The sequence below is a fragment of the Poeciliopsis prolifica genome, unplaced genomic scaffold (assembly GCF_027474105.1).
Source record: "Poeciliopsis prolifica strain line A6 unplaced genomic scaffold, Auburn_PproV2 SCAFFOLD005, whole genome shotgun sequence".
Taxonomy (NCBI): Eukaryota; Metazoa; Chordata; class Actinopteri; order Cyprinodontiformes; family Poeciliidae; genus Poeciliopsis; species Poeciliopsis prolifica.
This window is the reverse complement of record NW_026562380.1, coordinates 16,054,947-16,069,519: the sequence shown is the minus strand read 5'-3', so window position 1 is coordinate 16,069,519 and position 14,573 is coordinate 16,054,947. Positions and strand designations below refer to the sequence as shown.

The window sequence follows — 14,573 nt, the reverse complement described above, 5'->3', positions numbered from 1 at the left end:
TGGATTTCTAGGGATAACCTGGGGCCTCTCAAAGTTAATGAAGTACTCAATAGTTTTGACAACACTGGCAATGTCTGTAAGTAGATTTCTTCTGCAACCCTATTAAGCCACTATGTTTGTTCTGTATGCACAAAATGCACACAAAAAAAATCCTATTTTATGCATTTGTGCAGAAATGCACAAAAATATGTTACCCTCTATGGTTTTTGCTGTTATCACTATTAATGCATGGCTGCTGATAAGTCCAACTGAATCATGTGCTGGCCATAGTGTCGGTACTTATGAATGTGTTATTGTCATCTTGTTAAAAAGAAACTACACCCAATTCGAGATGCTTTAGATGAAAAACGAAACATAAGACCAAATGGGGGAAAACATCTGATACTCTTACCAAACCTCAAAAACTTTACGCATACAATATCAAATGCTTACCTCAAAGGAAGTGCTATCTCTTCTACTTTTTCTGGCTCTAGTGACCTTTATTTGATAGCGGTCAGACAGGAAAGCAGGTTGTGTGAAAGGAGGAGTCAACAGTATGCATTACTTTTTTTTCTTGTCCTACCATCAAAAACATAAACAAGTAGAGTTTTAAAGACGATATTCTGAAGCTTTCTGTTAGTGTTAGTCTCAGAGAAATGTGAAAATGTGAACAAAAAAAAAATGTGTGAACCTGTGGGTTGTATCTATCTTATTGAACAATTACTCATTTTCTGTTCAGCTTAGAGTTACCAGTCATGTAGCCTGTTCTAGCTGTCAGAACTCTTGGGTAATTCACACATTTTTTTTTTCTTATAAAATCTTGGTTTTTAAGAGTAAAAAGGAAAAGGTTATTGTTTTTTGTATTGGGTGCCCTTTATCCCACCCATTGTCCTTTACATTGCTTTCCGCTGTTAATATATGCAAAGTAATACTTACCAAAAACGACTTTCTCAGTTTCAAACAAAACATCTTGATGACTGCACCCCCTCCCATTCACATTCCTGTTTCTCAATTTACAATCCCTCCCCATCGCTACCCTCATTTTTCCCTCCATCCCTCTCAGTTGGAGTCATGCTTGGCCAGATGGGTAACAGAGTTCCTGACTTGGCCAATGGATTAGCACAGCCGGAGATGAGAGCATAGAGGAAGGGAGAGGAGAATAGGGGGAGAAGGTGGGTGGGCATGCCATAGGTGGAACGTGTGTCTATGTGTGTGTGTGTGTGTGTGTATGTGTGTGTGTGTGTGTGTGTGTGTAAGAAGTGTGAAGCCTTTAGCGAAGGGACCTTGCTCCTCAAACAATGGGGCAGCCATCTCCCTCCTGTTCTCCATCTCATGTTTGGGACTAGTAATGCGTGAGATCAATTAGGGTTGGTTGAGAGGAGGCTCTGAAAGGCCCAGAGGTGACCCTGTCGGAGCTCTGGGGTATACTTTTGGGGGTGGGGGTTGGAGAGAAGCCCTTCAAAATTTAAAAGCGCACACAGTGAGTTACATTTGTCCTATCATAGATATACAAGAAGGCACACCACCTGCAATAATCTAGTACTTCCATGCTAATAAGCCCACCTTCACGTCACCCGACCCTATACTCTCTCCACCTTTCCTGCAGTCTTGATAATCCCTCTACCCCTGAGGTGTGGACAAGCCCAAATCCTAGGGGTCCTTGTCCTCCTGAATAGCAGGCTAAAAAGCCTGGCCGGATTAACCCACCGTATCCAAAATGTGTGGATTCAGCTTAAAAGTGCTACCCCCCTCTCAGCGTGAGACCCTCTGCCCCCACAACCTCTTTCCAGCTATTGTGTTTGTTATACAAGTGTGCACGTACGTGAACAATATGTTGTTTCTTGGAAGTAAAGATAAGCCGGAGTCAATGGTTTCAACACCAGACCAGAGGAGGAGCGGGCGAGGCAGCTCAATTAGGATTTTAGGAAATGGGGAATTGATCTCCAGGTCGGCATCATACTCCTGAACAAATCCAAATGACAAGCTTGTGTGAGCATCAGAAGTTGTAATAAAAAAGAAAACAAAAACTTTGTTTCGGAATGGCAAAGCTAATGCGCTTTCTGGAAATAGTTTGAGTAAATTAAACCTTATGGTAAATATTGGCTGTAATTGTTTTTTCTAAGAAACTAAGTCATAATCCAGGAAATATTAGACTATTTGGAGGAGTAACATAGGTGTGTGTCACAGGCAGGTCATCTGTGTTTACGCACATGTAGAACCCCCAACCTCCCTCCAATTTACACACAGTTTGTGTGGCTGCATTGTTACATTTGTAGCTCATTATGTCTTGCTAATAAATGCCTAAACCTCTGTCAGACTAGACTTCAGCACTTTCAACTATTTGAACTCTGAACTCCTGACCCTCTCGGTCTCTTCAGCTGACGGTGGAGTCTTGTAATCGCTGGTCTGCTTTGTACAAGCGCCATTTGGGTTTTTTGGGGAGATGCTTGTTCCCTGCCAAGGGTCAGGATTTAAGGATACAATACAGGGCCCCTTGAGGGTGGAGTGACTAAGAATGCATGGCAGAATGTGTGCATGTGTGATTGAGAGGGCTTAGAGCTTGTTGACGTTGCTAGGGTTTTTGATTAGGGGGCTTTATAGGCTGTAGGGTTATTTGTCAGGTTTGTGTTTCACTTTAAGGTAGCATTTGTTAGGGATGTAGCGATATGAAAGTTTTTCAGTCCTGATTAATGTGTACAGATTCATCATGGTAATTATACAGTAGTATCCTCATCATATACAGAATGCTCTTTTATAACCCATACATACAGACTTGGCATTGTTAGATAGAGATATTTAAAAGTAAAAAAAGAAAAAAATAGATATAGATGACGTTCTTTTCTTGCTGGTAACACAATCACAACAATGAGTCACAAAAATTAGTTTTATTGATTGTTCTAAATTCCTCTTTCAAAAATAGGTGAATGTTTAAAAAGACTTTGTCTGCAATTTATCCCCTTTGCATGTGTGGGTTCCCACCAGGTGCCTAACCAAATGATGTTCAGATGAACATTTCCTCAAAGTCAAATGTTCAGTGTCCAAGAATGGATGTTGACCAAATATTGATCAAACATTTACTGGTTGTAAGAAACAAAATAGGTTTTTCTGTGATTATATTTGATAATTTATTTAGTTTTTTAAATCCTAATGGCTGTTATTATTATTTTTTATCAAATCTTTGTATTATATTTTGACATTCTCTGCACATTCTCTCATTGGACGCTGTAGGTAGTACTGTCCATTTTAATGTTGACCTCGCTCTTCCAGGTTGCGCACAACAATAGGGACAAGTAAGTACTGGACATACATTTCTGTACTGGAGATACAGAAAAGTCATTAGATTACTCTATGTAATTTCTAACATACAGAAATGTTAGAAATTTTAAAATGCTAATACTGTTAAAATGTTAACTTTGCAAACCAGTGACCACTTCATACATAGTTTCCAATGATGAATACGTAAGAAGACATACATTTTTCTTTCTTGTTGGATGAAGGATTGCATATAAATCAGTACTTTTAATTGAAGTTCAGAGTAATATAAGGCTGGCGGCTGCCACGATTAGAAACATCTGCTGGAAGTGAACGCACCCAAATGTCCTGCGAAGTGATGAAAGCCTGGCTGTGTGTGTGTGTGTGTGTATGTGTGTGTGCAATGAGGAGCCCAGCATCCTAATGAAGCCTAATAGAGCCTTCTTCACTACAGCTGTCATCGTGCGAATGGCTACCAGCCTTTCAGCCTCTCAGTCATCCCTATTATCTCCCACCGACTTCACCTATCACTCCCGCTGGTAAATACTATAAGCTCTGACTGCTTGAGTGTTGTGAGGCAGCGTGGTGGGGAGCTGATCATTTTCTGTGTGTATCTCATGTTTGTGGAGCTATGGGGACTGTTTCTGTCAGGTGGATGTATTTATAAAGAAGTGAAACAATAACATCAATATTAAATCAATCCCAGGTATTCATCGTTGTCATAATCCCAGCCAGGGATGTGCATGTGTTGTTTTCTTTTTTCAAAGCTGCTCATGACTGTTTACTATATGTGATAGTTGTGTCTTTTTACTGAATGTGTGTGTGTGCACATTTAAAGTCTGTGTGTGTTGTAATAGGTGCCCCCCGTGGCCTTCCCTTGTGCCAGGCCTTTAGCGCAGCCCTGTTTGCATAATTATGCTAATTCATTTTGCCATAGTGCTAATTAGACCTTGTTAGACAATAGCGCTAGACTGGAAGCTGGCAGGCACGCACGCACATATGCAGCCACAAGCTCACTCTGACTGTTGTGTCAATGACAAGATTTGCGGTCCCCCTCTGCGCTGTTTATAACATGCTTTCTATAGAAATCACTCTCCATTGGTGCCTTCTGGACTGAGCTCAGGTGTCTCTTACCATTTTGATTTAAACTAGTGGAGAGAAATCAATGTGACAATATCACACTTGCTTTTTGAAACTACTCCCAATTGTCTATTCAAGAACCTGCGGTTCTCTCTTTTTCCCCCCCATCAGAGCTGATTATTTAATGTTTGTTTCTCACCAAGTCAGTATATTTTTCTTAGCTTTGCTTGTTTTGTCACAGCACAATAAAATATAACTAATTTTGATCTCAGTCTGCCTTACTTTACTAACAATATAAATGTGAGTCGTTCAGAAAACTTAACATTATTCCTCCTCAATACCAGGATACTTAATTTTTCAATATTTGGCTCATCAAGTAATTTAGCATTCAGTAAGGAACTAAGTGAAAATATTACAGAAGGGATCTAACAATACATTTAGCTCAGGAAGTGATAAAAGATACTAGGTACACAAGATGAAGCTAATAGTGTTCATAAGAAAAACACAACTGTAGCAAATATTTCTCAAATAAAAGATCAAGTAAAAGGATTTTTAATCGGTGTAAATTGATTTAGTCTGAGTCTGGCTTCTCTCGGGGAAGCGGTTTTGATGCAGCACCGCAATTAGGTTGGTTGTAATGCCAAACATAGTAGTAGTAGTAGTAGAAATGTCCTTTTACTGTTTCCTTGAAGAGAATAAAGTGTCACATATCAAAAAGAAATACATAATTAAGGTTTACATACCGGTAGTCTACATGGGTTAGATTTTTGCCACTGGATTTGTGAAAGGGAGTCCAGTATTCTTAAACAAAGAAACAAACAAACAGTCATAGTTATTTAATTAGTCCCAATCAGACATTAGGCACTGGTTTCTGTGGAGTGTGCTCATGCCAATATAACTATTTTGTTTCACCAATAAAATAAAAATAAAGATGCGTTAATAAATCTTCTGTTCAGTTTAGAAAAATGTAGTTCAAATTTAACAGGTATGTTAAATTTTGAACTGCAGATGATGCGAAACAGTCTAAGCAGGTTACAACAAAACAAAACACTGAACCCTTTCGGCCATATTATCAGAAATGATGGTTTCCCCTCGTAATATAGGGAGACAGTCATTGTCTTCTCTTACTGGTCAGCTTTCTTGGTGTGTTTACATTTTTGTTAAACTACAGATCAACAGATGGGTATTAAGAGATCAGTAAATGTTCAATTTCAACATGTTGTGGGTAATTTGACATGGGGAAACATTTTCTTATCTTGTTAAATAATACGAAAAAACAATAAGAAATTGTCTGCACAACACATCTTGGATAAACCAAGTAGATTTAACAAAGCAGAGCTAAATGGCATTTTGAATATTTGCTTTTGTATGTTCTGTTGTACAGTTTGGTAGAAATGACAGATTAAAAATTGTCCAACTAATACTCAAGAACATTTTTAGCCATTGCCACAGTAATTGTTTCTAGGTCTATAATTTTGCCACTAAACATAAAAGACTGTCAAACAGTAAGTGGATGTGGATTTTTAACTGTAACGTGTGTGTGTGTGTGTGTGTGTGTGTGTGTGTGTGTGTGTGTGTGTGTGTGTGTGTGTGTGTGTGTGTGTGTGTGTGTGTGTGTGTGTGTGTGTGTGTCATTTTGTGGCATTGTAGTGGGGGTTGGCAATATTGCAGGCAAGACTTGAATGGCTTCGGGGCACATTGAAGTAGTCGCTGGTTGACTTAATTGAAAGTAATTGATTTTTGCTTTTCTAGCTTTGTCTTCTCTATCCATGAGAAAGTAAGACTTGCCTCAAGTACCGCTGGCTGTTAGAAGCTTCTTGACACCCGAGATGCAAACAGTTGCCACACTCAGCCTGCATCAAAGCACGACTTGATGATAATGTGCAGACGCAGACCTAGATGTCAGCGCACGCGCGGCCACATGTACGCTGATGTTTCCTGCGGTTAACTGTTATTGTGACTCTGGGCACAAAAGGGTTTTAAGGTGGGCTGCTGGGTGTAGCTTTTGCTTAAGGAGTCCTTTTCCTTTAATAGTGGCCAGTTGATTATCTAAATTTGAGCCAGACTAAGAGTTGTGTGTGTGTGTGTGTGTGTGTGTGTGTGTGTGTGTGTGTGTGGTGTGTGTGTGTGTGTGTGCGTGCGTGTGTGTGTGTGTGTGTGTGGGTGTGCGTGTGTGTGTGTTCAGCGCTGTTGTGCACTATTACCGGTAAGCGGTGGGGATTAAGTTCAGGAAATGAGTGGAGCGTTAAAGGGTGCTTCCCTTCCCAGTGCTTTTGCATTGTCACCGCAGCTAATACTCAGCTAATTACAAGGGCATACTTTAGCAGCAAGCTCAGCTATAACTCTTATCTCAATGCACTACATTCTTCCCTTTTCTTAGGTTACCCCCTTCACCTCAGATTTTTTTCTGGGAGAAGTGAAAGAAAGAGAGAGAGTAATAACAGGTCACCCCCTACTCTAAAAGCACTACCTCCCTCTGGACGGATATAATTATTGGATTTTTCTCCATTTAAGTCGCCCGATTCTTATATACCCCTCCTAGCAATGTTTCAGATGGTGTCTAATCTCAGCTAGACGGGACAGTCCAGCCATGCAACACAAGCACAAAGAAACAGTGATTATGCAGTCTACAACGCCACTGAACTGTGGAACAATCTAGAAAGCAGCCTGTGAATGTGTTTCTGTTTGTTTCGTTAGGCTTGCATTATGAAGCTAATTTCTTTACACATCAACTGATAGATTAAGCCTTGAAAAATCTTAATTACGTCCACAGTTTTTCCTTCTGGGTCTGTATTTACGTTTAATGAGATCCTAAAGTTGTAGGTCTTATAATTTTTTGCTTCTCCTATGACCATTTTGATTTCATGTTTTTGTATTTTTTACTTTAAGCAAACAAATTCAAAATGTTTACAAGGAGCTTCTCACCCTATCTCTCTAAGAGATAAGGTGTGTCGTGTTTGAAGAGTTCGACGCGTCCGACAAATAGACCGGCAAGAGAAAAAAAATGACTGGAGCGATTTTGAAACGTCTAACACTCTCATCGTGCTCTCGATGCTCTATCGACGCTCTATCGATACTCTATCGACGCTCTATCGACGCTCTATCGATGCTCTATCTATACTCTATCGACGTGCTTGCGACGCACCTCAACTTAGACTTTGATTCACACCATTAGTTTTATTTGGGAAAAAAAGACAACACAAAAGTGTTTTCTTGGAAAATTCACTGAAAACAGGATTCAGATATAATCATTTCAAAACTAAATGACTTATGGTATTTTCCCTCTTGTTAATATCGGCAGTTATAGTGTTTAGTCTTGATTGCTGATTTTTAACCTGCTCCTAGTGTAAAATCTTTCAGCCTCTCTGAGTCGTCTCCTGCAGTCATAATGATTACCACTTTCAGTGCTACTGCTCTATAATGCAAGAGATTAGTTGCTCCGTGCTGCATATTTGCTCAAGATCCTGCTTCATAAATTGTATTGATTAACATCCAGGACACTGCAAAACTTCCTGAGACTAGATGAGTCTTCACTTAACATTAGATGTTCTTATATTTCGTTCGACCAATTTGCATAATAGGAATGTGAAGTTAGATTTCTGCTTGTGTATATTATAAATCTAGACACAAACTTGAATATGTGGAGTGTGCTGCCATTAGAGGATGATTAGCGTATGGTGGCTAATTTGGCTCTCCTCCCACTCGTACCCATCAAGTGCACCTCAAGCCACAAGTGCTTGAGTGTGCTTGTTTCTGCATCTGCAAATCTATTTGTGAAGGTCCCTAATGATGTTTAAACACAAATAGATGATTAATGTGATTAGTGTGTTGGTTGGAAGAAGCAGCACCATGTTAACTGGTTACATGGCCACATGGGAGCAGGCTTTGGTTTCTTTCCAAATCATAACTCCTACTTTATCTTAGCATCACTACATTTGCTGGAGATAAAAATTCTCACTCCAAAAACTAAACAAACAAAAAAAAAAACAACAACATTTTTTGAAGTATTTCTTTTTAAGTGATTTTTATTTAACAATACTTTTTTTCAGGAATCTGAAAGAAAGAGTCTTTGAACATTCACGCAGCTTCTTAGATACCGGCCTGATTTGACAACTTCCGCTTTTATGTCCATATCTTCGGTAAGAAAAGCTTTTTTTGATGGCAAGAGCAAGACATGCATTTAGATTTTTCTCACATTTAATCAATCGCAAATTTTAGTATTACCTTTTTAGATTGTGTTTCAATGAAAGCATATTTATGTACTGGAATGGCCTAGTCAAAGTTCAAATCTAGCTCAAGTCTATAATTCGTGGCAAGGCTTGAAAACTGCTGCTCACAAACATTCTTCATTTAGTCTGAGCTGAAGCGATTTTGCTACGAATGGCGAATATTTCAGTCTCTTGATTTTCCATCTCAGTGAGACCTGTGATTTACACCACATATTTCTTATTTTTGCTATAAAAAAATCAAAACAATGTATCATTTTCGTTCGTAGCCATGCACTCCTTTGTGTTGATCAATCACATTAAGGGCCCAACAATATATTCACGCTCGTACTTTTTGCCGGGCTCTGTACAGTAAAACTTTAACACATATTTATTTATTGTTGTATCTGCGTGCAGGCGATGGAAAATCTCAGAAAAAACATTAAAGTGCCCGTGAATCATTAGTTCTTTAGCAGATTTTGTCAAAACGCCTTCCAGTGAAGTGGAGCAGCTGCTTGTTAGCCTACAGCCTGTCAACACGTCTTTTCCAGAAAGACTAATGTGTTTGCTATTTAGCTAAAGAGCCATTAACTTGCTTGGTGACTCGCTGTACGGCTTTAATGCACAAACTGTTGAACACTACTTCTTCACTCTGTCAGTTTCTCCCTGACTGGGGGCTCTCAATAGCCCCACAGGGGCCTTTAACTGTCAGCAGGCTGTGCTAATGTTAGGTGTCGGCTGTAATTGGTGTGCTACATGCTAATGTTAGCAAGTGCAGGCCTCAGAGGGGAAAGTTAACTGATTTCCAAGTGCCCTCCTGAGAGACCGGCCTAACTGCTAACTGCTGTCGTGTCTCTCTGGAGCTCCAAGCTGAAGAGTCTGAAGCTGTTTGAGCAAACTGGCTTATGACACTAGACTGTTCGTTATTATGGGGAAGAGGCATGAATGCACCCCAAAACCTGAAACATTCAATCTGCGTTTTTATATATCTCATCTCTACAAAGTGCATACTGAAGTGAACTGATGATCTGTTTTCAGTTTTCATCTTATTTCAGATGTTCAAAGCAAGTCCCCTGACTTTTTGGTTCTTTTTTTTTTTTTGCTTTGTATCAGCATACACAGCCATTGGGACACACACTTTTTCCTTACTGTGTCTCTATCTGTCCACAGCAGGCCATGGCGCCACATGCCTTTGTGCCTGTCCACTGAAGCTGAAATAGACTTTCTTTCTCTGTTGCTCACATGTGTAATGAACACAGAGAGGACTATAAAGAGTCACTCAACATATTGTGAAAAATGTTAACGTTAGGAAACATAAAACAATAATAAGCGACAACTTATTATTTAATCTGAAGAGATTAAAAGATAAATGGTAAAGAAGGCTGCCAGCTTTTTGCTAATCATTTTAATTTTTAAATGTTTAATGCCATAGCGGTCATATAAATAAGCTATTGCCTTTTTGGCAGATAATTATTGTTCTGTAAAAAGTGATATATTAGTGTTATGACCTGCTCTGCTCTCATTTACTGTTGTAAATTACATGCAGTGCTTTGGAAACTATTAATAAATCTTTAACTATTTCACAAACGTCAGTGAATAATGTTTTATTTGGATTGTATGCGATAGATTCTCACAAAGTGGTGCGTAATTGTCAAGGCTTTGTGGAGAACGTGCGTGGTTATTTTGTTGTCCTCATCAAAAATTTAACAGAGGCGTAAATTTGGTTAGGCAGCTGATGTAGATAGTTCAAAAACCCAACCCAACAAATTCGTGTGTCTCAGATTTACAGTCATTTACAGATCCCCTTTTCACATTAATTACACCGATTTTCTTGTTTCATGTAAATATTTGAGCCAAGAATGAAAACTAATTATTTTTTGCTATTTCGATTAGATGTCATAAGAGAAAATGTAGCTCAAAAACGTCAGTGTTCACAGACACTCTCCAACAGCAAAGCAATGCTGGACCAAGTTTCAGAAAATACAAAACAAAAGCATCTCTTAGGCTGCGATCATAAACACACCTGACCATCGCTGTAATTGTGTAAAAGATGTGCTTAGTCCAGCGTAGCAGAGTATCAGCTCACGGGTTTTAATTTACTTGTATAGCTGGTAACATCCTCCCTCGTTGCTCTCTGCTAGCCGCGCTGTTATTCTTCCCTCCCTCTCGGCTTACCTCTTGCTCTCTCCACCCACCAGTGATTGCACAATCTTTCATCACAATCACAACAGCCCAGATCCTGTGCCAGTGTGTGACCGCCACCAATCAACACACACACACACACACACGAACACATGTGTCCTCGAGGAGGAATACAGTCAAAGCTTTTATGCCGCTTCCCCAAGTGGCTGTTTTTCGAGCGCAGCCACAATGGAGGGCCTAATGTGGATTTGTTTAAAGAGCTGGTTAATTGGAGTAGGATGCTCTAATTGCACCTCTTTCACGGTGTGTGTTTGCGCTTGTTTAGATGTGTGCTTGTCACCTGGCCTTTGTTTGGACTCTGTGTGGGAAAACATTTGCTCAGCTATAGCTGCACTAGACAAACACTATAAGCTACATAACAAACACATAAGAGGTATGAAGTGCCTAATCTGGGAACGGGAGCGCATGAATAAATAGTACACTTTGTAATGAGTACAAATTACTGTATGTGCTCGATCTCCAACTTCTGTCTGTAGCGATGCTTCTGTATGTTCTTCTGACTCTGTCTGCCGGCGCTGTCCCCCAGCTGGGGGTGCTCTAAGTCTTTCTATAACTCTGCTGGCGCTGCATGTGTTTGTGTGCGTCAATTTCTCAGCATCCGAGTTATCATAGCCGTGTCCTGCTCTGCCTTTTCAAAGTGGGACACTGAACCAAGAGAAATGCTATGGATATTGTACCAGCACTTGTCAGAATAGAGATGATGATACATCTGCTTCTTTTTAAGGGGCAGAGGTCAGCTTTAGAGATGCGATCCACACAAGATGGCTCAGAACAACATGAAAGTCTAATTATTTCATGTGGAAGTGTCCTGATTACTGTATATTGTTTGCATTTGAGATATATTTCATTCATTTTCAATATATATATTTATGTATCCAGTCCAGAAGCTTAATGTTGACATTCATCATCCATCCCAGTGGTGTTCAAGCTTCAGCCATCGAGTTCAAGTTGAGAGTAACTTGAACATTTCTGCGTCCTCCATTTTCACTATTATATCCATTTTGCAGCAGCACCAATAACATTCAGTGTGACGCGTCCAGCTCTTTGCTTGGTAGTTGGTACAGTGTTCCTAAGTTTCAATGCCTTAATGTGACTCATGCAGGCATACTTTTTCATCGCGACTAAATTAAGATCTCGCCTGACCATCATTTCTTTCTTTTTGAGAATGCATTTGTCTGATGTCCACTCAGTTCTCGAGACATTTCCACTTAACGAAAGGCCTGAAGTGACTGCAAACTCATCCATACTTAAAGTGTTAATGTTTAAATGCCAGGTTTGTACTAGAAAATCAGGAATGTTAAACAAATGGGACCATTTCTAACTAGAAAAATAATGACTAAATACTGCTCCTGATTACAAAAAGTACATAAAGTTTGCTAAAGGCCACTCATCAAATGTCGGTATGGGGTATCTATAAGTTTTGCCAGTGTACAGATTAAATTAAAACTTGTTTAAATTTTTTAAAACTTGTTGTAGGTGTAAAATTTTTCATAAAAGAAAAGAAAAATATAAAATGTGTATGTAAAAGTCTGACTGCAGCTATAAAACGAAGCTATCCAAAGACTTAATTAGAATATAGTCGAAATGGGACCTGCATGTTAGAACAAAAAATAGTTCGAAAGTAAATAAATTCTACACTTTCTCAATTTCTGTAACATTAAGCGCAAGTTTGAGTCATTCCGTTTTTGTTACATTTTACCATTTGTGACTCTGTGTGACTGTGTGCGGGACCCTCTATGTGAGGGAAAAGCCATGGCGTGCCCTAAGTGGGCCATAGGCCTAAAGATGATCAATAATTGCCATTCAAAGCTCATTCTCATTCTGCCAACACACTTCCATACTGTGTACAGCAGAACGCTTAGCTGATCAATTGAAAATAAGTGTCATTTACTTTTGCACGTTTGCTAAGTTACATGAGCAGACCCAGGAGGGACTTCTTTAATCTCTCTTTATGCTTGTATTTCCTTTCTGTTCCATTTATTTTATTTTATTTTTTTATCATTTGGCAATATGAGACAGGAAAGCATTTGCCCTGTCGTTGCTTCCACTTCGTGTGTGCGCGACAAGTTGCCCATGTGTTTGTGTGTGTGTGTGTAGGGTCAGGCTAAATGGATGTATTATTAGTAACCATTCTGCATTTGGTCACTGACGTTTTCAGGCACAACAATCAGATCACTTAAGAGACTACTTGGTCTATGGCCCAAAGGTTCCTGTCTCTCCCTGTATGTCTCTCTTGCTCTCTCTTTTTTTTTTTTCCTGGTATTCTTCAGTGCCCCTCTTCAGCACACAGAAAACCCCAGCAGCCATGGCCATCAACCCTTATCTTCTCCCCTTGCCACTTCTCCTCTTTACTACCCTTGTCCTTTACCTCCATGGGGGGAAAAAGGACAAGGTCATGAAGATAAACATAAAAAAAGTGAAAGTGGATGCGAGAAAGACACACACACAGAGCTAAAATGATCATTTCATTTGAACTGTGGCCTCTGGGCAAGTGTGACGAGAGGCTTGCTAGCCTAGCAAATAATGGCCATTTATATTTAAAGCCTTTTTTACTACTTACTGCTAGCTACTATTCTAGAGTTGAGCTGAATGACGTTTTAACCCATGTAATCCTGTAAAAATGCACCATTAAACCTTTGAGCCTGAGACTGTTGATATTGAAGAACATTTTTCCGCAATCACAAATAAGCAAGGAAACGATGCAAATTCTGTCACTGGATCCCTTATTAAGTACATCTGTGTATTTGCCTGTTAACAAAAGTAATGAATTATTCAATCAGTAGTTTAAATAACTACTCACTACAACCAAGATATGAACCTCAAATTCAGCTGACAAGAACAATGAACTGCTTAGATTCAGTAATGGATGAGGTGTAATATTATCCATTATTTGCAATAATATACTTGATCACCTATGTGGCGTCTTACTGTCATGAAGTTCCCAATGCTCAGCGAATATGCTGAAGACATTGTCATTATTTGAAAGGCAAGAGAAAAGTAATGGACATGGCTTTAGTGCAATCAAAATTGTCTTTGTGGTCTTCAAAAAAATCTAGAAAAATGTAGCTTTCAATGTATCAAGTTGCCCCACTCACAAGCCCCTTTCTCAGCGTCAATGTTGATGTTTTTATTGATTGGGAGGATTGGGGTTTTTTTTTGTGGTTTTGATTCATAAAAGAGAATTTTTTGACTGTTTGTGTGGTATTCTTTGAATCTTTGGATAATGTCTTTAAAGGGTTTGCCTCTGGGGTTCTGCTGAGATTCTGGTATACCGCAATGCAATGTGGGCAATGGTCGAGTCCCCTCAAGAGGTGTGATGGGGAAAAAACAGGCCGCCTGATCTAAATGTGAGCAGTGGTTTGTTACTTAATTTCTGTGAATTACAAACACCTTGTCATGCTGTTTTGGACATTTGGGTCAAAAGAGAGTCAAAGACGTCAACTGGCTCCACCTGCTAGTCAGCAGGAGCCAGGCAGGCTGCCAGAATGATCTAGCAAACTCAAATGTGTCATGAGGGTAAATCGGAAAAACCTAGCAAGATACCCTTCAACTAACAGATATGGTATATGAATGGACATTGTTCAAAGCCTTTGTCACAGATTCAGGAGTTTTACTCTGAAGATCATCTGCATCTCTGGCATTGGCAACCAACGCACCTTTTAGTTGTCAAGATAAAGAAGCTTATAAAAGGGATTGTGCTTCCTTGAGGAATATACCACCATTTTGGCCTAGTAATACCTTGTGATCGCCAGACTAAGCTGTGCATTGCACAAAAGAACGATGCCTCAGCAACTGCATGCATGACAACAATTTCTCCACAGGTTAGATATTAGACAAACGCTGAGTTAAAACTGA

General features: G+C 39.5%; 1 protein-coding gene across 2 annotated transcripts in view; it reads left to right on the top strand.

The window, feature by feature from the left end:
- camkmt (calmodulin-lysine N-methyltransferase) overlaps positions 1-14,573 on the top strand; it is a 100,727-nt gene that overhangs the window by 1,776 nt on the left and 84,378 nt on the right. For both annotated transcript variants that reach the window (XM_055029167.1, XM_055029168.1), the window contains exon 3: positions 12-76. In XM_055029167.1, the coding sequence (XP_054885142.1) occupies positions 12-76 (65 nt within the window). The remainder of the gene's footprint in view (positions 1-11; positions 77-14,573) is intronic.